The sequence below is a fragment of the Myripristis murdjan genome, chromosome 7, assembly GCF_902150065.1.
Source record: "Myripristis murdjan chromosome 7, fMyrMur1.1, whole genome shotgun sequence".
Taxonomy (NCBI): domain Eukaryota; kingdom Metazoa; phylum Chordata; class Actinopteri; order Holocentriformes; family Holocentridae; genus Myripristis; species Myripristis murdjan.
The window spans coordinates 12974747-12998033 of NC_043986.1; the positions used below are offsets into that span (position 1 = coordinate 12974747).

At 41.3% G+C, this 23287-nt stretch overlaps 1 protein-coding gene across 6 annotated transcripts in view; it reads left to right on the forward strand.

The window, feature by feature from the left end:
• The window catches only part of rerea (arginine-glutamic acid dipeptide (RE) repeats a), a 130158-nt gene that overhangs the window by 90745 nt on the left and 16126 nt on the right, over positions 1–23287 (forward strand). For 4 of the 6 annotated variants that reach the window (XM_030055026.1, XM_030055027.1, XM_030055028.1 and 1 more), the window contains 7 exons: positions 54–150; positions 1426–1530; positions 8331–8379; positions 8896–9020; positions 10238–10337; positions 11166–11264; positions 19734–19814. In XM_030055026.1, coding sequence (XP_029910886.1) covers positions 54–150; positions 1426–1530; positions 8331–8379; positions 8896–9020; positions 10238–10337; positions 11166–11264; positions 19734–19814 — 656 coding nt within the window. Of the gene's footprint in view, positions 1–53; positions 151–1425; positions 1531–4887; positions 5219–8330; positions 8380–8895; positions 9021–10237; positions 10338–11165; positions 11265–19733; positions 19815–23287 lie in introns of those variants that run through there. The other 2 variants (XM_030055031.1, XM_030055029.1) reach the window with 2 other exon arrangements.

Sequence of the window (23287 nt, forward strand, 5' to 3'; positions counted from 1 at the left end):
GTAGTTGATAAAATGTGTACACACTCAGGTATAACTTTTGTTTCTTGCATCAGATTCTGGCCGGGAGCTTGTCATCACAGACCCAGTGGTGAAGAGTCGAGAGCTCTTCATCTCCGACTATGTGGACACGTACCATGCTGCTGCTCTCAGGTAAACACACGCATGAAGATGCACATATACACATGCACATGCCCTTGCAGCTTTATCTGCTTGTTGTGTAATGCAAAAAAGTGTTACAGGTTCCAAATATGCACCTTTTGCAGCATTTACAAGCTTTTCAGACACAAATATCAAGGCTAAATACACATGCAGACCACTTACAATACATTTCGATTTCATCTTAAAAGACTGTGAACATAGTAAAAGGCTCATATTTGGAGGCTGTACTTTTTTGCGTTATACAGTGGCCTCACTTTCAGGTCTTTTTTTCCATTTCAAATTATTTGCCTTTTTGAGACCCCTCTTTGCCACTTTTTGTGTGCTGTAAGACGTTTCAGAACCTGCCTTTTGAAGAAGTATTATAACTTCCCTATAATCTCCATCTTGAGCAAAACTGATAGCAATCGCACTCTGACTCTGTGCTTTGTGCCAGGAAAAAAGGCACACAGGCATGATTATTGTCTCCATTTGAAATGAGATATTCTCCTCTGTGCATGTGCAGTTCCTCTCTCCCTCTCTTCATCCATTCCTGGCTGACCACCCCTCCCACCTTTTCCCACTTCCCCTTTCTCTTTAACCAAAACCATGTGTGAGCAGCACAACGGCGGATAGTCAAAGCCATGCCTCCCAGAAAACCACTGATTTCAGGGCAAATTAGCTGCAACTTCTCCTGCACAGAGCACCCTTTGATTTGACTTATTCTCGAGGCTTTAGATAAACGGGAGGGAATTCCAGCGGGATGCTGTAATGCCGCAGCTTGCCGCCCTCCTCAGCTCCCTTTAATCTTTTAAGGGAGAAGAAGGGACGGTTTCTCAGTGAGGCGGCCTTGCTTCACACCGCTCTCATGTCTATTATTTTGATAGACCCAGACACCGGGGTGCAGGAAACAGGAATGGTATCAAGATGTGGTTGGAATCCTAGCCCCTCCTGCTCATGGGGAGGTAATCATGTCTAGAGATAGAGAGACACACACAGGTTGAATTCCTGTCCAAATCTGTGCAGCGTCTGACAGCCGCACCTCAAATGCAGCAGATGAGGAAGGGCTGACAGGTTCAGCTGGTGTTTACAGGTTCAGTAGCCAGAGCTCGACGCCTCACAGCGAAGTCAACACACACTGACAGGCACGAGATACCTGCTGCTGGATTTGTCACCTCCAATAGTTGAACACCCCAAGAGCCTCTAATTACATGGGCTGTTCCTCCTGCTAGGATATCACTTTGTTGCATGCAAGATTCTAGTCTAATAAAGATGATTTCTCTCTTCTAGGGGGAAATGCAACATAGCCCATTTCTCTGACATCTTTGCTGCCAGGGAGTTCAAAGCCCGCATTGACTCCTTTTTCTATATCCTCGGATATAACCCAGAGACCAGGTAAGACACATTTTATCCCACCCTTACAAAACTAAACTTTATTTGTATAGCACATTTCATACAGTCAAAAGTTTTTGATACCAAATCACAGTATGAATTTTTCTATGGTGTGCCTCAATATCTTGGTGTCCTAATATGGCATTTTTGAGGGATTTTTGACTATTTTTATTCATTTTCAAGTGGTACAGCATAAGAATGGCCATCTTAGTCTCCTATCATAATGTTCTACCCTTTATACACTCTAAATAAATAAATAAAAAAAAATAGACACCTAACAAAACATGTTTATTACACATTTATGACTATAATTATTTGACACATGGTGCTGAGCTGCATCTCAAATCAATCTTCTGGGTCCCAGCTTTCAGATGACGTTTACCACTTCTATGTGGCAACTACAGGTGACCTTTTATTTCCCCCAAAGTTGCCCTGTCCCCATGCTAAAATGGGTCTAAGAAGAGGCCAGAATGGTAAAGGGTGAAAGATCATGAGTAAGATTTAGATGTAATATCAAAAATTGTAGCCATAAAAGCTATAAAATGATATACAGTCCCCTTAGTTGTTATACTTCTGTCATGACAATTGGTAATTTTTCTGACTTTTACTACTTGCGGTGGTTTCTGCTCTTTGGCTTTGTAAGGCAGAAGTGGTGGCACAGTGCTGTGCCTAATGATGCTGTCTACTCATTATTGCAGACAATGTTATCAGTACAAGAGGACACAAGGCATGGTCCTAATGTGCCATAATTATGGGGAATGAGCTAGGAAAGCCCCATGACTTCATCATTGTAAGGGCTATTGTTGTTATGTGTCAAATCACATGTTAGGCTCTAATTAGGGGTCTTCAGTATCAAGTAAGTCAAGATTAGAACGTAAAGTCCACAAGGAGCTGGGACATTTGTACTTTGAATCACTTGTATGGATAAACTTGCCTAGGCCGGTACCTCCAGGGAATTGATTGTCACATAATATATTTGCTTGTAACAAATAAAAGGAGTTGTTGTAGAGATATCAGAGATTGAGCAGTAACATTTGTCTTGTCTAGTTTTGTTTTTTTTTTTAGTTTTTGATAACTGGTACAAACACCATATTTGTGGAGCAACAGTGCAGTTTGATGGATTTTTCTTTCTTTGTTGCAGTAACTGTTTACAATACATTTTTCTGTTTAAAACAAGTGACACATGGACTTTGATAATAATTGTAATGTCGCTACACAATTTGAATTGCAGTTAAATGCGATGCTGGTAGAGATATGCCTCAACAAAATACCCTGGATTTAAAACATCATCAAGCTTGGGTTGTTATCAGTATTTCTGTTCAGTATGCTTATTATCGACACAGCTGTGCAATAATTACATAGCCTTTTGATTAACGTGACATGGCTTATAGCAAAACCTGAACAACCCTTATGGATGGAAGTTTGACACCTGTGCAAACTTACTGCTTATGAAAGTGCTGAAAGAAGAGTTTGGACATGTCATTACATATTTTAGTGTTTCATGCAAAAGCACAGAAGTAGAGGTGTCATGATATACCATTACATAATGTGACTGATAACTGTGGTGCTTAAAAAAAATTGATATAATGTTCAAGGAATACCCCAACATTTTGTGCACAATACCCTTTTTACAACTTATCCAGACTGAGACAAGATGTTCAATACCATTTTCACCTCTGTATGTCCAGTGGTTCAGTTCCAAAAGGTAGCATTTTGTCTTAGCTTAGCATAAAGACTTGCAGTCTATGGGAATCATTAGCCTAGCTCTGTCAAAGTGAAAACTAAAACTGCAGAAGCTGTCTTATTTACACAGTGCATCATGTGTATTTAAAATAAATGTCTTGAATTGGGGGGAAAATTAGTCGATTTAGGGTCGGTTTGTACATTGTTATGATTAATATTATTGTTGATTGAATAATTTTTTAAAAATTACCACAAATATCTCTGAATAGGCTTAGGTAACACTTTACCTCCTTATTGAAGTGTAATAAACAGTTTTTCAGTCTTTTCTGTAAAATATAAATTACTTACTTTAAACTGCATTGCATTTACTGTCAAAAATAAAGTTACTATTATTAACTGGGTGCAACAGTGCAAAAGGGGTATATTCAGTGTTAAGAGGTTTACTTGAAACATCACACCTGTAGACGTGAGCTGGTTTTGTTAAAAGTAATAAGTATTGGCTATGCTTTAATATAGGTTAAAATAATCTCTTCAGCAAGGAAACACATAAACCTGTGTTGTTGTGATAGAGAACATGTAAACATGTCTACATTTCATTTGTCAGCACCATCAGGGTGTGTGTGTCACCACTGTCAGACTGAAATCCTGACGGTGCTGAAGCCTGACCCAGTCAACAAAATCCCACAGCACTACAGCTAACTCGTGTTTTGTAAACAGGGGCTATTTTGGTTTTCTTTGCTAATTCTATAATCTACATGAAATTAATAATCTGAATCCTTCATTTCAAACTAACCATTTACTAAAGACATGTGGTACTGGTACCATTTATTACATTTTTGTAAATAATGTGACAGCGTTGACAAATACTAAGGACACAATTTTAACACTTAAAACTTGAGCAAAAATTGTGTAAACTGTTCGAATTTTAATTCTTATGATAAAAACTTTTTTTTTTCCTAAAATAAAAATATAGAATTTTAAATAACTTAACTCTTTTTATGGCTGTATGGAGGGGGTTTTGACGTTCACTGCAGGCATTTATAGTAATCATATAAAATCAAAAATGTCTGAGATATGAGTAATTGTGCTAACGGCCTTTTGTTTTAATGATCAAAATAGTTTAACTATAATGTTATTATAGTTTTCAAGAAAAAAAAAACATTATTTTATCTGTCAGACACGGTTTGTCCCAGTTCTCAAGAATCACTGCAAATATTTCAGGTTCCATTGGCTTGTTTTTTCTCATTGCTCGGCTGTTAATTTGCACTTTTTCTGTATTACCTCAGTCTCCTGTAGGAGTTCTGTCTCTGTCCCAGTCCTTTGCTCAGACTCCCCATAGGGATCAATAACACTTCACTTAAATCCAAAGGAGCGGGTTAGGATCATTGCTTATTCGCTATTGATGTAATTTTGCTCAAACAAAAATTACAATTAGTACAAACAAAACAAAACAAAACAAAAAACTGTGCGTGCAGTTGTTTTCTTTTACACCCTGGTGGTGTACAGCGTGTTTCACGTGTCTGGTGACAGCAGTCCCTGTTCCTCGCACTCGGGGTTGCTGGTCGGGAACCCCCCCTCTTGGGCCCCGTTCAATCTCAGGCTTGCACACCCCCTCCCTCCCCTGCTCCGCTTGTTTGGTATGCCGAGCGGTGTGTCTGCAGCCTTGCAATTTCAGTCTTGTTTATTATGGCGCAGACATCCGAGGAGAGATGAATTCCGTATCGTGTGTGTGCGCGTCTGCGTGTGTGTATGTGTGTGTGTGTAAGGTCGCAGCACATGCTCAGTAGTGTCTATAGAGGAGAGAGCTGGGCTACGCTGTACGTGCTGGCTGAGGTCACAGCACAAGCTCAGTGAATACCTCTCCGGAGCGAATGCGTGGTTCTCCATTTTGAGCACCTAGAAATAGGTGGGAGAGGGGAGTTAATTCCAACGAGCATTACACACAAAGTGTCACCATCCAACCTTAGAGCTTGATGTCAGAAATGGACGATTTGTTCAGTCCGCGGAGGTAGGTTGGCGATCCTATTCTCGTGCTTGGCGATATTAGGTGCTGCGCGAGGGGGTTCACTCGTTTCATTTGTGACTCGCATTCCATCTGTCTGACAGACTGTAACATGTTTCCGAGCTGCCTGCATCGCTGTCATTATGTCTTTTTGTCGGCGTGGACCAAAGCGACGTCCACACGTTTTGTTACTACACGGGAATTGAATGCCATTGACCGCACAGGCTGTCATTCTCTATCACATACCGTTACGCCGTCAACGCTACTGTAAAGGTAACCCGAAAGGCACGGAATCGCCTTTTCTCCCATTGAGCCCAAATGAATCGTGTGTTGCGATGCATCCGCGCATATCAGCATGAAAAAATGTATTTTCTGTATTGTTGTGTGACGAGTACAAGCCACAGAGAGGCTACCCTGGCTCCATTTTGCAGTAGCCTCCGTGCGCTCATGTTTACAATCGAGATGACATGGCGTATGGAGCGATGGGATGCTTTGTGCAGCCTCACACAAGCAGATCTGCTCGTGCCACTTATTTTTCTTAATAACACGTGTGTATGGAGAAGCAACCCGTCATGGTATTGAAATGCTGAAGTTAAGTCTGTTTTTGTGTGCTGCAATTATGTCAGTGTGCCACAGGCTAGTGCAGCGATTGGCTGAAATTGATGGAAGGGGCGGAGTTAGCCTTGATTGCACACAAAAAGTTGACCAGACAGTCACCTTGTTGTTTGGGTTTAATAAACAAGACTGTAATTACTTTGCAGGGCTGTAGGTGAATGCTGGGTTAAATATGAATTTATTGTAGAAATATTCGGTGTCTTTCAGACTGGCTATTATACTAGGCAACAGGATTTGTGTTGCTTATTTGAAAATAAAAGACAAATATTTATATGTATTGTTAACACAACATTTGTTCTAATTAACAATTTACCAAAACAAGTCCTACTGACTCTTAGATTACTCTGTTAATTTCTTGTCTTATTTACCTCAGTGAATAGTTTCAGAATCATGAAAACTCAAATGAATCAGATCAAAACAAATCCAAATGTGAACACATTTATGCAATGCAATGTATGCAATAAATAATAGTAATAAATTCCTCCCAGCAGAGTTGGTTTTGCAAGATATGTTTGCAGTGTTTTGAATTTAGCCCTAACTTTATCACATGCCTTAAAGTGCTTTGCTTGTTCGGTCGGCTTTATCTGTGCATGTATACCTGTAGCCTCGGTGAAAACTCCTGAGAGCTTTGTGCTGCGATACATCTATATTCTGCCGCCTCTCTCAGGACCATTGCAGCATTCCATCTGAATGTCGACTGTCTGCTCCCAGGATTTGCTTGAGTAAAACATGGCTGTCTTCAGACAGTGTTCGTATTCTGCTGCACACGTCCTCATTTGTCATCCTCACAGCCTGCTGCCAAACGCACTGTGGACCTGGCCGACTGCACATTTTCGAGAACGCGTTTGTAGAACTTTCTCCCACAGGAGCCCAGGCTAGAGGCGCACCCACTCAATATATTTCACATTTCTATTTTGGTTGACTACCTGCAGAGATGTGGAAATCTGATCAAATTTTTACAATAACGGCTCCCGCCCCCCTTCCCTGACAAGCCCCTTTACTACGTGTTTTAATATTTATGTTGTTTTTCTTTTTTTTTCCCTCCAAATTGGAGTTATAGATATACACATACAGTGTTTATGTTTTATGTTGATATATGCTTCCAGAATTTCTGATAGTTCATCTGTTTGACTGACAAGTTAAAAACAGCAACAAAAAAAAAAAAAAACAGTGTTTTTGTGTGTGTGTGTGTGTGCTACATTGTTCATTCATCTCTCATAAATCAAGAGGAATGAGGCTCTGTTCCTTCTCAGCTACTCCCATGCTGTTCACCTCTAATAACTATTTAAAAAGTTTAACGTGAAGTGACGCAACAAATGATCCTGATAGATTTGGCCTTAATGAAACAGTCATGAAACTAATTCTACTGACGATCTAGGAAAATACCTCATCTTAATTTTATTAGCACACCATTAATCACCTCAGGTTTTTTTGTAGTTTGCCAAGTTCTAATTGTTTTAAGGTTTAGTTTCACCGTTACCTCACAACCTTAATAATGAAATGTAATTAATTATTTTGACGCATGACCAGAACATCAACATGAACAAACTGTAATGGGAGGCCCGGGGTCACGTACTGCAGTTAAAATTCACACGTAGGCCTGTGCTGATATCATTTGTGCCGTGCATCTTTGTAGCCATATTTTATAACAGTGTAGATTATTGTTCTGACAAGACGCTCCTGCCTGTCAGAGAGGAGGGGAAGGAGGTTTGTTAAGAGGCAGGGAGAGGGGAGTCGGGTCAAATATGAACCCGTCACAGGGCTTTGTGGTTGCAGGGCTGTAAAGCGACCACAGGGACCCGGCCTCTCAGGTTTCAGCCAGGTCTCCTCAGCCAGTCTCCATGATGGAGTGAGAGCTTCTCTGGGTGCAAATCATGCTGACAGTTTCTGGGCCGCCCCGTGCTTGGCTGTATGAAAATCGGCGCTGTTACCTAGGCAACAGAGGGAAAGGCTTTTCAAAAGGAACATCTTGTCATTTTCTTTAATCCACTGCAGCTGGAGATTCGGAACACTATTATTAAATTGCAGTTGCTATGACTACCAACATTTGTACCAGCAGCCGTTTCGGAGGCTCTCTCCCTACTCCCTCTGCATAGCCAAAGCCAGCTAGAGTATTGTGTTTTATTGCTGCATCTACAGTATCAGGCCTGCAAATGTGCTCTGCTCAGGCTGGTCTGAAAGAATATTCTGCGAGGAGTATTCTCCTGAAATATTTGTTTTGCTTTTCAGGATGAAACATTATGTGCTTGTCACAAACTGATAAAGATTTTCCCAATATACAGCGTAGCCCCCTTTGACCGGGTCGTGAATTCTTAGTGTCTGACAATGTCTTTCTTCCCTACTTTGAAGATTTAGTTAGTTATGGTTCCCAGTTGTGTGATTCCATGTTTTACCAAGGCTCATCTGGTTCAACAGGCACACCCCAACACATTCCTTTGAGCTAGTTTTGAAATGCCGCCAAATCATTTTTCATTTCAATCTGTTATCTTTCTCTCTCTTTCAGGCGACTAAACAGCACACAAGGGGAAATCCGAGTGGGCCCCAGTCACCAAGTAAGTCGTCGTACAGAACACACGTTCCCCCAGCATTTGACTTGGAGTTGGACATACGGTCCTATTTGCGTAGAACTTTGCATGCTTTTTGCATGTTTTCGGTAGTCTTTGCATCTGCTGTCCTGAGCTCTCATTTCAAATTATGCAACAAGATTTTCTTGTACAAGCTTGCTCTTGTTTACATGGATTAGAATGTCATTTATTTTGTGTCTTAAATCACGAATGATCTCCATGCTGTGCATTGTAGGTGTTTAAAACTCAACCACTGAAAGTTTCGGGGCAAATTGTGTTTGTCTGCCCTGGGGCAAGGACGCAGTCACCTGGGTGGAGCATGTTGAGTCTGTTAAACTATTGAATCATTGTGATTGTGACTTGTCACTGTTCCCCACCGCCACCACTCAGCCACACAGTGAAAAGTAGATGACAGGGGGTTGAAAGCTGATATTTTCTTCAAGCTTGTGTGCTATTTGTAGTGTGACACCATCTGTCCCTCTCCTTCTCCCTGGACCTAATTAGGCCAAGCTCCCAGAGCTGCAGCCTTTCCCCTCTCCTGGTGGCCAGGCTGTAACCGAGAATGAGGAGCTGGTCTGGATGCCAGGGGTCAATGACTGTGACCTTCTTATGTACCTCAGAGCCGCAAGGTGAGCTGGGAGAAGCACAGGTGGTCAGGCCTGGGAGGGCTGGGTGCACCTGCAAGGGCAAAGTTGTTGATTTAACCGAAAGTTATGACTGATGAGCTGTAAGATAAATAAAACTCAATGAGTATGTGACCCAAAATAGTCTAAAGACGTGATAGGTTCCCCATCTCACTGGATTAATAGTTGAGTTGAGTTGAGTTGCATGGTCTCGATATTTAAAAAAAAAAAAAAAAAAAAAAAAAGTCAAGACAAAATCTGTGCAACTCAATAAGTATCTTATTATCCACATTTATGGTTTAGGATTTATGGCTTATACAGGACAGCTGCTTTGTATTTGTGACATTAATGCTAGAAAAAAGCACCATATGACCAAAAAAAACGCATAATCCAAGATACACAAGATAAGAGCTTTTTAGCTTGCTAGTTTCCATCATTATCCTGATCCATAGGATGCTGAGGGCTGCTCTAACTAAAGTACTGTATATGTTGTTTGTAGTCTTTGGGGTTGTAGTATAACACTACCTGGTATCATTACACTTGGTCAGGTAATGTATCATGGAGTAACAGGGTGTCTGCAGGTGTCCTTGAATACAATGAGATTATTTTACTTATACAAATATTAAGCCTTAAAAGTAATAATTAAATAGTCTTGAATTTGAATTTATGAGGTTTTATTTCAACAATTTAGTTAAGATTTGTTTTCAACGGTTTTAAATAAAATTATTAGATTTTGCTCTCTGATACCTGCAGACACCCTCAGGCTGGGAAGCCTGTTGACAAAAATCAAATAACACGATATCTTTGACCAAATACTTCAGTATCAACGTTATGACAATGTTGTAGCAGCGAGTATTGGAATTTTCATAACAAACTTACACATGAGATTTTTGATAAACGATTATTAGAAATGTATATTTGATGTCCAAGCAGATGGAAGCAAATGATAGAACAGCTAGAACATTCTAAAATGTTCAGAAAACTGCACAAATTGCAACACTTACATCATGATAACACGATATCCAAAATCCCAGATGATATCTAGTGTCATATCACAATATTGATGTTGATTGCTCAGCCCTGGCACATCCTGGGGTAAAATCATACTTTTCTGAGAGCCTTGTCATTGAGTGTTAACTAAACATTCAACAAGCCGTTAACACTCCGCTGGCATAGTAGTGTAAGTTTCCTCTGTTAACTGTTCCTCTTTGTTGTGTCCACAGGAGCATGGCTGCCTTTGCGGGCATGTGTGATGGAGGCTCAACAGAAGATGGGTGTCTAGCAGCCTCTCGAGATGACACTACATTGAACGCACTTAACACTGTAAGCAGTTGCACGACAAATTCAAGCTCTATAAATCAAGTGTACATTATAGGAAAAAAAACAATAACCCATGTGAGTTTCACAACTGTGATTTTGCAGGGATTCCACTGTTTGTTTAGCCGAGATGCAGCTGTACTGAGATGGGCGATGATAAGAGCTCCTAAGCCAGTGGAGTAGCCCCCTCTAACAAACCTGGCCCGTGAAGCTTACAACACATTAGGCGTAATGAGAGATTTGTCCCTCGCATTGAAAATGAATGCCGAGGAATCAAACACAAGAAAGAGATTGGAATCATCATAAACAGGGCATTTATATTCCGACTCTATAAACTGGAAAATTAACATAGCTGGCAGGTCATTGTCTCTCGACCTTCTTCTCTATTTGCAATTCCAATGAGCAATGCTTGTTTATTCTCAGTGGAAGAGCTTCTGCGCTGCCTGCTTCACCCAATTGAATGTGACACAGGGCTTAAAGCTGCTCACCAATTGCCTTTGTCATGTGTTGTTTATATCCGCGCTGTTTCTCAGATCTTTGCATGGCATTTCCTCCGGCGATCCACTTTAGGTTGGGATTTCCCGTAAAATGGCTCAGTCTCTTGAGATTTTTTTTTTTTTTTAAATTCTGTAACCGAATAGAAAATTTATTTGTATTACATGCCAGCCCAATAAAATGTGTTCATACAGCTCAGAATATGCCCCTTGAAGCTCTCCACACAAGAAAAAATATCAAACCCCTTAATAAATGTTCTTTTAAATGCAGTCAGGGATTTGATATTTGATATGTGATTTGTTAAGTGATATCCTGATATGTTGTTGTGCTTGTCCTCAGCTTCATGAGAGCAGCTATGATGCAGGCAAGGCTCTCCAGCGCCTGGTGAAGAAGCCTGTACCCAAACTCATCGAGAAGTGCTGGTCTGAAGATGAAGTGGTAAGAAAGTCCTTTTAGTTGGAAATGCATGAACTTGTTCTCTATGAGATGAAAAAAAAAGTAATCACATTTATTATGAATTACACATGGCAAGTAAGTTAGTATTTTTACCATTTTGATATATATATATATTTTTTAGCATCATTGTTGTTTAGTCTTATTCCATGGGATTCTTGCTGCTGCCTGGTATGTTTTTATATGGCTTACCACTGTGAGAGCATAGCTTGCGTCTTTAGAGGGAGCTGTTGAGAGAGAGTTAAGGCAGGGCTGTTGGACTGAGCTCATAAGACATCAGTAAAAACACTCGTCCGTTTCCAGCCCCTCCAAGGCTCAAGAGCAGCTGCATCCTGTTTATCGCCCACAGAATAAATCTTTACCGTGAAAGATTGGAAAGGAAAAAGATTGAGGGCTGGTAATGTTGGCCTCCATTTGAATTTAGATTTGAATTTCACCACAGCTGTTGAAGGCTTGGAATCAGAAAATGGCAGCCCTTCTCCCTGATCAAACGCTACATAGGGAAAGAGTAGGAAGGGAATGAGAGCACTGGATATCACCATGTCAAAATGATGGAGGGCTGCGGCTGCGGCCTTGATGCTACATGACACATTATACTCCATGTTTGTATATCCACGCCTCTCTAAAGATAAGACTACTCACAGATGTGAAGGTACATGACAGATTTGTTCAGTGCTAGAGCTTAGAAACACACAGGGCTCCTTGTGTGTTGGTTTGTCCTCATCCTGGGTGAATCATCTTCCCTTTTTTGTTCACTTTGATATTGCATGGTAATTTTAATGCCTGGTAGCCTATTGTTGCGCAGATGAGCTTTGAATCCAGCAGCTCCGATCAAATGGAAGTGAATGGTTGTATTTGTTTTGTAATTGAACATGATGGGCACATTTGAATAAAGCCGGAGCCCACGGCAGGACCACAGTGAATCACAACAAATTAAGTCAGCCATCCCTTTGTGGGCTAGTTATGAGTTTTCTTTATTTATGCATGCTCGCTGGCGCCAGGATAAACTGCCATGCAAAGATGATCAGAGTGGGGGACAGGGATTTTGATGGGAGACTTTATTGTCTTCACTACAGCAGACCTACCGCAGATCGCTTGTCAAAGAAGCACAGTGGTGGCCCAGCAGTAGCTTTAAATAACCTCATTTAAACAATAAAGTGATCAACGTCATAATTCTGTTGAGGTGATTTTTTTTTTTTATCACACTGCGCTTTGCATTACAGAGATAATTATATGGAATAATAGAAGCTTAAATATTATATTTGAAGTCCTTAAGCTTTAAGAAACTCAATAACTACCCAGAGACCACAGATGTAAATTAGCTATTTAGCTAACTCCTGCAAACTGCATGTAATCTCTGGTAAATAAACGAAATAAGCAAATGAAGAAGGCTGACTGTCAGCTTCATTTTCTTTAGAAATATCCCAGACCGTTTTAATATTTTAATAACTTGGGTCAAGGCTGATACTTGTTAGTTTGGAGCACACACATTTGCAAGCCTGTCTTCCTCCATGTTCAAACAGCGCTGTTAAGCTGAAGTGGAAGAGCTGTCAGTGAGACCAGCATGCCGTGTTAGCCATGTTGTGTGCAGGGTGTGTTTTTGTCTTCAGCTGGAGGCGGTCAGCAGGCTGTCTGCTGCTACACCGACCCCACAGTGTCCACAGCCTGCAGATGCAGCCGGGCTGCGGCCTGCCAAGGACACATCTCCCAGTGATCTGATCACCAGTTGTGCCTTTTCAGCCCTGCAGCCTTGAGGGACAGGTGTAAATGTAGCCCCCGACCTTGACGCACACACAGACACCGGCCCTGCTGCTCTTCATTTATTTATCATCCCTCGCTCGGCTTCTCCGCTCCTTCTTCTCTCCCCCTCCATCTCATCCCCTCCAGGACTTGCCTCATTATTCCTTCCTGCTCTCCCCCCCCCCACTCCGTTCTTTTGGAGATGTGAACAAAAGTGACAGCGGGGGCCGCTGAAATGACAGAATCAGCCTGTCTGCAGGGTCACTTGTCACCTCCCCTCCCCCCGATGACTTCTCTTGCCCCCCCCCTCCCGCCCTGTCTTTCTCTGTCTGCAGCTGCTGCCACATAGCACATACGCCCGGACCTCCTTTCAACTCCACAACACTCTGGAAATAGGTTTATACTTTCTGTCTACACGCATCCCACAGAAAGATAAGACCACAATGATCATTTGTAAATCACTTTATTAATACCAGGGAGAAAGTGACAACGCTGCAAAGCAGAGTGTTGTTTCATTTTTATCGTCCTGTCACAGGCCCAGAAAATGGTTTCACTCCGGCATGATTTATGACAGCCCCTCCCTCTTCACAATCTTTTATGGTGAGATTATTTAGTACAACTTTCAGAGACTAAAAATCTATCACCTTGATGTGAACATCACTCAGAGTATTTGATGTTAACTGTATCAGCATCTGAGGTGGGGAAATACATCTAAGCTACATAAAAGTTTTCTGACATGAACAATATTTTTGTTGTCGAAAAGTTAGATATTAGATCAGTTTAACACCATAACCATAAATAATTCAAACCGTCTTGTAGTTGATGTGGACTGTTAAATATGGCCAAAAAAGAAATGATAGTGAAAAGGGGAGAGTAGTGGTGCAACCAAAGTATATTTAACCAGCAAGAAAGGGAAAAATGCAATCTCTTGTTGTGGTCTGTTGTTCTGGTTTGGTGAAACGGTTTCAGACAGTCAGACAAGATAAGAAACAGTCTTCTGCTTTTTATAACGTCTACCTGAGGGAGACAATCCCACTACAATTTTCCTGTGTGTTTGTTTCTCAGGTGCCAAGTCAACAGAGGCTGCCTACACAGAAATCTCTTCCCACTCCTCTTGATTTTGTGACAGTTTATTTAAGGATATACTCTGTTAAATTACAAAGCATTTCCATTTAAGAAAAAAAAAAAAACACACACACACACACACGCAGCCATCTGTTTGGTTGCCACTGAGCTGTTTTTAACTGTTGCAGTTTTACAAAAGAAGAACGATGTTACAATTCTGGATAGTGCTCCTAAATAAATGGCCACCTCTTGTGACACATGCAACCACAATTACATGGCAGTTGATGTTTTTGACAGTAAGATCAGCCTCTAATTGAAAGCAGAGAAAACATGAAGGCTTAGTCGGTTAGAAATGCGTGCTAAATTAACACTGTATGGGATGGTTTGAGCTTATTGACGCTGACCCTAGGCAAGGAAATTTTATTAACTGTTTTATTAACTATCATAATCTGAATGTTTCTTGATCAGAGAGGTTGTCTTGTAGGCTAATGGACAGCCAACCTTAGATTATGTCTTTAAAACAATAAAAGGTGTTCAGAGATCGATTTCATTAGTCATAAAATATTGTGTAGGTAAAATGCCTCATTGAAAACCTTAACCGGTAAGCCTCAAGTTATGATCAATGGATTATTCTGTTATTAAATCTGTTCTGTTGTTCTGAGCTGAGGCCTTCCCTCATCTCTTAACTCATGATATGATACAGATCTCATTATCAGTTGACATTCACTATAAAAAACAAAACAAAACAAAAACATAAATATATAGCCTGTGTGTATATGACAGATGTCAAAATACATTTATTTTACCCGACTGCATCTGATTCCAATGTTTACCTATCATAAAGAAAAATGTTGTCACGCTACAAATGCCTAAATTATGCCTCAGTCATTTCAGTGTTGAATCGGTGACACTCATAATATAATCTTTGTTCTGGTGCTGATAATATTATGTGCATTTTGGTATTATTGTAGCTTTGCATGGGTTTCATATTTGCAGTTTTCTTTTTAAAATTGTAGTTATTGATGTATTATTTTATTTTATTTTATTTTATTTGTTTATTTATTATTTATTTTTGCCATACCAGGTCATTATTGTTCAAAATGCAAAACGCAGTGATGTGAAATTCATGTGCTGCTGCCTGCCTGGCCCAAGAGCCTTAGGAAATGAAATACTTTCATATTTTGAGATGTCACTAAGGGATACTGGCACTTGCAAACTTGATATAATGGGATCATCTCTTTACCTGAAGCTGCTGCTGCACCCAGACAAGTTGTAAATAAGAAGTGCTAATAATGCAGCTGCCAACAGGAGGTGCCATATAAACAATCAGAGGCAGCAGCAACAGCCATGCTATGTTTCGCCATGTCAGAGAGGCTGATGTATCGCTGCTGAGGGGCGGGGGGTCTGTTCCTCAGCCAACTGCGCTGTGCCGTGGCTTATCTCCGGCTGTGTCTTCAGCTGATGGATGACTGGAACAGGCGTCCAACAGTGCTGAGGTGGGAGAGGGAGGGAGAAAAGGGAGAGGAGAGCATTGGCCCCCCAGTGGTGGAACACAGGCCTACAGACCTGAGACACACTGCCCACCCAAAAACGCCACAGGCAGATAAAAGGCACTGCCTCTCCCTTGGGTGCAGAGTGTCTCCTGTTGGAAGCTATAGATTTTTTTTTAAAGTTAGCCGGTGATGCTTCACCTCACTTGTCTCTGTCCACAAAAGGAGCTCTCTTGACTACAATTAAGGTTTAGTGTCGACATTGTGTTTTATCACCATTATGGTACTGTGCCAGCAATGCTTTTTAGGGTTGTTTAGTAACTAAATAGCAGGCAGGATGGGTGTGTGCTGGAATTTCCTGTCACCTTTTGTGTCAGTGTAAGCCACAGGAAACTGAGGATGTTACTTTGCCTGCCAAATGCTAGCAGGATATCTGCATCTAACATTGTTGACTAAATCAAAAAGCACAAGTTTTAATGTATGAAATTGCAAGGTTTTTAGATACTGAAAAATATTTTTGCTGGCATCAGATTTTTTTTTTTTTAACTCAATGGCAGATCCTCCTGAACATCCATATGTATATATATGTGTGTGTGTGTGTGTGTGTGTGTGTGTGTGTGTGTGTGTGTGTGTGTGTGTGTGTGTGTGTGTGTGTGTGTGTATATATATATATATATATATATATATATAAGGTATCTAAACAAAACTTGCTGTCTGTGAAGTGTGTCACTGCGAAGAGGATATGGGGTTTCTCACGTCTGTCAGTGCGGTCTTTTCCTCCGTCTCCAAGTATGTTGTGATTTCCTTTCTGGTCGCCGTAACCAATCTCATTATGAGCTGATATTTCATATCAGACTGCAGTGTTTTCTCGCTTTAGCTTTGGATGGCTGACTGATTGTCCACGGGCCCTTGGGGTTTATACACACCAGACTTGGAAAGGTCAGCTTTTAACAACGAGTCAAGTATAATGACTCCATATTGAGTGAAAGTGGCTTTGTTTACTGTTAGACAGCGCGAGGGTCTGAATGTTTTCCTTGCGTCAGTGTTTTCATGGAATGACATTTAGAAAGAATTATGTTCCGTGTGTGAGCCTGCCTGTCTTATCATAATGATACCAACTTTGTGCACATGCCTGCACGATCTTAACCAGTTTTACAACTTTCAACAATCAACTCTCAAGCAGGAAGTGCACACACATAACAATGACCTTTTGAGCCATTTGCTCTCGCTCTCCTTCTCCCTTTATATTTCTCCTCTCTAACTTCACAATAGTGCACTGTTAGGCGCTGAGGGAGAGAGAGAGAGAGAGAGAGAGAGAGAGAGAGAGGGGAAAGTCGGGGGGGAAAAGAGCCAGCTCTCTGGAACACTCTCCGACAGAGAGAAGCCTGTTGTTTCTGCACAGCGGCTGGCCATTTGGTAGCGCTTCCACCCTGCCTCCTCCCCCTTCCTCTCCCTCTCTCACTTGCTCCGTCTCTCTCAACCCCTCCTCCGCTGCTGTGTTGCCTAGCAACGGAGGGCTGGAGCAATCGGAGCAGGGGCATAGCGATTCAGGGAGCAGATTGGCGGATGATTTATTAGCTGGGCTGGAGAGCAGTGAGCCCAGGCAGCTGAAATGGAGCCTTAAACTGGAGCCGACATGTAGAGAGGGAGGAGGGAGCCAGCGAGAGAAAGAAAACGAGAGGGAGGGGGCAGAGGAGGAGAGAGAGAGAGAGAGAGAGAGCGTGCATACAGCTCCTCAGTGCAGACGGATGGACAGGCTGTGTAAATTGTACAGTAGGGGAACATAATTAAGGTGACATAATTAGGACAGAGACACGGGCTGCCGCGACAGGTCTAATTGATTTTTGTCATAGCAGGTCCACACCCCAGGCCTCAGGTAATGAAGCAGCAATCTCACCTTACAGCTGCTAAAGAGGGATTAAGCACATCATGGAAAATTACCTCGCGTCTTCTTCCACTGTGTGCGAGAATTAGTCACGTATTAAGGCATCATTGGATAAATTTACACAAAAGTTTACCACATGCAAATCTCCTAAATCAATATTACAGCTGATTATTTAGCTAGTTTTGTTGTCACTTGTCGTGCAAACTAGATTTTTTTTCACGTATCTTTGGAGGGTTTGACTGACAGTCCTGAAGGCAGTCTGCTCTTAAAACCCTTGAGTGTGGTGGAGATGGGTGTCATGTACCGGAGCTGGAGACGGCTCCATCTACTGGCTAATCAACCACTACACCTTCAGTCTGATTAATGCAAATGAGCTCCTCTTCTCTTGTCACTGATCCTGTGGTGTTTTTATTTAGCTGTCAGCAAGCACAACTCTCTCCATCTGGCTTTTGATTAGACCTCGCTTGTTTGGTCTGGTATAGCTCAGGGTTATATTTTTATACTTTATCATTCACAGTCACACAGTGCTGGTGTTATTGTTTTGTTAAAAGTTAGGTTGTTGAGGTTGTTTGCATAGTCGAGGTAATTATAGCCATCTATTCCTCTTGTTGAGATAGGCTTGTCCTTTTTTTTTTTTTTGCCTGTAATTTTTCTTGTTTAAAGGTGGCTGTGTTTTGCAGCTGCCTGCATTCTGTGTTACTTCTCTAAAGTTGCCCTTCATTCCCCACCAAAGCTGGGTATGTAAACAATCTGCGGTTACATAACGTACTGTACATGGCATGGAAAATGGAGTCCCGGCACATGGTGGACTCCATGTCTGGTTTTCCGGCTCACTTGTCTCCTCTCACCATGTCCAAGACCTTTCTCCACACAAATTGTATCAGCTTGCCTCCCTCCTCATACTCGCAGCTAGTTGAGTTTGTGCCTCTGTGTGTGTGCTTCCCTCAAGCTTTAAATGCATATAAAGCAAAGCTCTCGTTTTCTCTCAAGATAAATAGGCAGCTTTGGTGTAGTTCAAAGGAAAAGCAAGGCTTGGGTTTCTCTGTGTGGGTGTAAAAGACATAAAGCCTGCTTTGGCAGTCTTAGAGACACCAGATCAGGCTGAAATGAGCGCCGTGCCTAACACTAACATGAAGCCCGGGACTCCGCTCCGGGTTTTCCAGCCCGCTGCGAACCAGAGGCTCTCTAGCAGAAAGATCACATGTAAAGCCTTCCCCTTTGTAGTGGAAGAGCAGAGAGTGACAAGCTATTTCTTGCTTGTAAAAAAGCGATGTACCGTTGGAGACATTGTGGATTTGCCCCCTAATTTTTCCTTTACCTGTGGCTGGACGTAGAGATTTGTGCCGTGCTCCCTAAGGACTTTCCTTTGCTTTTTGCTGGAGTTACTTGGTGGAAACGGTTGGCTGAGATCACTGAGGAACGGGGCTCGCCTCTGGAACAAGAAAGTAAATCTGTTGGTTGTCTGCTTCGCTGGTTATGAATGTTTTCAGCCTCCGCTTTTTATGGCTCGCAGTCTGTGACTCTTAAAGGAGAAGAAATACATTTTGGTTATGCAGCTTTTTGGTAATGTTTCCTGATTTATTTTTGCTCTTGTGTTCTTTGAGGCTAGCTGATCTGTTCACATTCAGTTTTCATGTCAGATTAAAACAGAGTATGTTATGAAGGGGGAAATTTCTGTCATCGTGCTGTTGTGTCCTTTGGTTTCACTCTTGTTAAGGTTTGTTTGTATGTTTTGGTTTTTGACATGTTTTCCATCTACTCCAAAATTCAGATGTTTCCTTTTTTTTTAAATGCCAAATTGTAGAGGCAAAAATAGCGGTGTATTTTGAAAGACTAACCACCACGCGCAGTTAGACGTGTTATGCTTTTGAATTCTCAAGTTTAGGTTTTGACTTTGAACTTTTTGCTTGCACCATTATCAACATATTCATCAGCCGATCCATGTTCTGTATGTTTTTATATAGAATTAGATTTGTCTGGCTGCTGTTTTCTGCCCACATGAAAAAGCGAGTATAATCTCAGCGTCTCTCCCTGCATTACTTGTCATTTCCTTTCTCGTTTTGCCCTGACATGGCTGTGTTTGCTCCGGAGTTTAAACGGAGGCTACAGAGGTTTCTAGATACACATCAAACCTCCAACCACAGACTAGCGAAAGGAGAACAATGTTTTTTGTCGTGGTGCTAGGCTGTAACTTTATGTGGTCGCGATTTAACTGACTTCACAGATAGTAACTGAGCTTTTTTTTCCTGTCTTCTCCTCTGTGAAAAATTACAGAAGCGCTTCATTAAAGGGCTGAGACAGTTTGGCAAGAACTTCTTCAGGATCCGGAAAGAGCTGCTACCCAACAAAGAAACAGTAAGATTATTATTTTCTTTTTTTTTTTTTTTGTCTCTGCATTTTAGGACCTTGAGGCCTTATTGATAAGCAGTGTGTGCTGCCTGCCAACCACAGTACTGCAATATTATCAGATCTTGCGTTTAGGCTGTCTGAAAAAAACACTTGTTATACCTGACATGAGAAAATGCCAAAAACTACTTTGCAGGCAACCACTGAAACCGTGCAGGATCACATGTTGAACATTAATTAGCACCCCTCATTTTCAAGTAGTAAACAAGTTGTGCGAATGTGGTGTTAAACACTGTGTTCCCAGTATATGTCAGTTCTTAAAAAGTAGCATGCTTCCTTTTTTCTCTCTCTATTGCTCCTTTTTTTTCACTTGAATTTTCACAGGTTTATTCATGAAACCTGCCAGAAGGTTTTGTATCAGTTTAGAAATTCCCAGCCACTAACATTAGTTTTAAATAGTACACTCAAAAGTACAGCATAATGAGTTTCGTAGGAGCCATTTTTAACAATAATAATAATAATAATAATAATAATAATAATAATAATGATAATAATAAAAGTATAATTACAAGCTTTTTAACAAGAAATATGTAGCCCTTACAGTTCGACTCTTATAGGAAGCTGAATTATGCTTAGCAGCTGATGGTGGCTAATTTAAGTTGATCTCTAGAGACAGAAAATGTCATACTTGTTTCACCAACAGGTATTATTATTATTATTATTATTATTATTATCATTATTATTATTGTTGTTGTTGTTGTTGTTGTTGTTATTATTATTATTATTATTATTATTATTATTATTATTATGACAGCTGTTATTATTGTTGTTGTTTTTGTGCTGCTACGTTTTATTACCCTCGTACCCTTGACCTAGGCGACGTAGGTACATAGTTTAAAGTGGTACATAACTTCTTTCTCACCATAGTCCAGTACTATTTTCATATTACCTTTCCTCTGAGGGGGCTCTTTTGTGATGCCAACCCTATAAGCATCTACCACACTACTCCTAATTGATCAGTAAAATTAACCTCCCATATCAATGGAGTCATTCTTCTGATGCCTTTTGATGTGGCATCTTGGTAGTTTTAAGGTTTGCCAGTCACTGATGTGCTTCCAATTGAAGGAGACAGAGCGAGTTAATATCTGTCACGCTCAAAGGAACTCTTGTAATTGTTTTGTTTATGTGCCTTGGCAGAGGGATGTTCCTCTGTCAGAGTTTCCCTCCTCTTTCTCTGTGTGTGTGTGTGTGTGTGCGTGCATGCGTGCGTGCGTCAATGTGTTAATCATCACTGAACAACTGTGTGACCTGCAACATGGTACAAATGGGTCAAATCCAGGCCTAACAATGATTAACCCAGATCAGAGCAGTTTACCTTATTAAAGGTGATCACTGTTGAAAACAAAACATGGCCGCCACACAGACCTTGTTGTTCATTTTTTGGGCATTTCTCATTTACTATAATCCTCTCTCTCTTGGAATTTCACAAGGAACACCCCAAGAGCTTGATGAGTATGTTGAGGTTTGATTTGCCTGTAAGGGGGACATGTAGGACATGGTTCCAATGTCCTCCATGCTGTTGCCTCAGCGGGTAAATTATTCATAGATATGTATTTTGTTTTATACAGCAGTGCAGACCTTGTTGTTTGAGTTAGGCTGCTCCTACTGGAACTGTGCAGACATAGTGTTGACACAGACATCAAAGGAAAATCAAAGGTGTTTGTCATACTTTTCACTGCTTCATTTCCTTGTCCGCTGTGAGCCGAGGATATGTCAGCCTTGCTTCTCAAACATCCTTACATATCATGTAATATTTTTACTCGAGAACTCTTTAGTGTCACCTCCTTTGTGTGCGAGTGAAAGAGAAGGACAGAAAGAGAATTTTTATTCCTCAAAACCAATTTGAACCTCTTGAATAAGAGATTAAAGTGTATGAATACAGTTTCCTCACAGAGGTTTCCTCAATTATTTTTACTGGTTTTGAAATATATGACTAGTCCAGTTGATTGGCTATAAAGGAGGTATTAATGCAATTCAACCTGGAGGGGGAGTCTACTTGGCAGCAGAGGTAATAGACCTCCTCCAGGATCTAGGCCTGCCACCACCACAGAGCAGGGAAAGATTAATTTTCCCCCTGCAAATGGAAAATAAACTGCCCTTTAAACATATGAAAAGAGGAGAAAATGACTGGGAGAGCAAGGGGAGGGTAGCAGCGACAGGAGGAGAAGGGTAAGGTGGGGGTTAGCTCAGTATAGACACTGAAAAGCTGGGGTTGTCGCACAGCAAAAAAAAAAAACCTTCTTTGCTTATGATTGAACTTGCTTTTGTGTTGTAAGCCTGATCTGAGCTAGTGCCAGTCAATACCCTGAGGAAAGCTCCATTTATTTTCCTAACGGCAATCTCTCTACCCGCTCACTCCCACACTCTATCTCTGGAACATGGAGCATAACAATCTCTCAAGATTTTGTAGGTCTGGGAAACGAGAGAGATTTTCCCCCCCTATCTCTCAGCACAGACATATATTTCTATAATTCCACTCGCATGCCAAGCCATCCAAGAAGAAGTGCCTTGCACAAATGCGGGTGTTCCTGCAACATGTCCTGCCTTGGGCCGAGACCAGACCGCTGTGCTGAGCCAGAGTGTAGACCAGAAAGCCCTTGGGCTGATAGCCAGGGCTTCAGAGGGCCAGTACAGTGTTTCAGCGTCTCACTGCTCCTCCTGCTCGCCCCTATTAGCTGGGCCGCTCCTGAAGCGCCAGCACGACTCAAACAGGCAGTGCCAATGGTAAGCACCCAGCGCTGTGTAAACACACCAGGCTTGACTAGCGCTCAGGAATGCTTTATATAAAGTCACATAAAGGCCTGGAGGGGGAAGTGGGTGTGTCGTCTGACCGTCTGCAACTGGCTCTGCTGCCACCATTTCCTTCACTCCAGAGAGGACGTCATGGAACATGAGCTCGCTGCTCCCAGTGTTCAAACAACTAAATATGCTGAAATGGCAGATCACAGATAACTCTCTGCCTGATATTTTCCCTGCAAGTGTTTTCATAAAAATGTGTTTTTTAGGGGATATCATTAGACTACCGTTCATTACCGAATTGTATCAACTGTAGCTCTGTTTGCAGCCGAGTTGAAAATTTTATCAAACTGCAGCCCTTAAGTGGTGGCTTTATATTTATATACGACTGCTCACTTCATTAAACACTTGAGTTTTAGCTAGTCGTATTTTTACAAACATCCACATATTTTTAAAAAAGCGTATGTGCAGTTTAGCACAGGCACTAAATCATCACGGAGAACACATTATAACCACACCTGGAAATCCACCATTTTAGGGGCAAGGTTATTTTCACCGAAGTTTGTGCAACGACCACTGAGTATTGTAAAATGTGCACCCATGAGTACATAACTAACTTTACTGCAGAGTTGACTCATGCCTGAACTTGTACCTCTCAATTGGCTAAAATATAATTAATACATCTG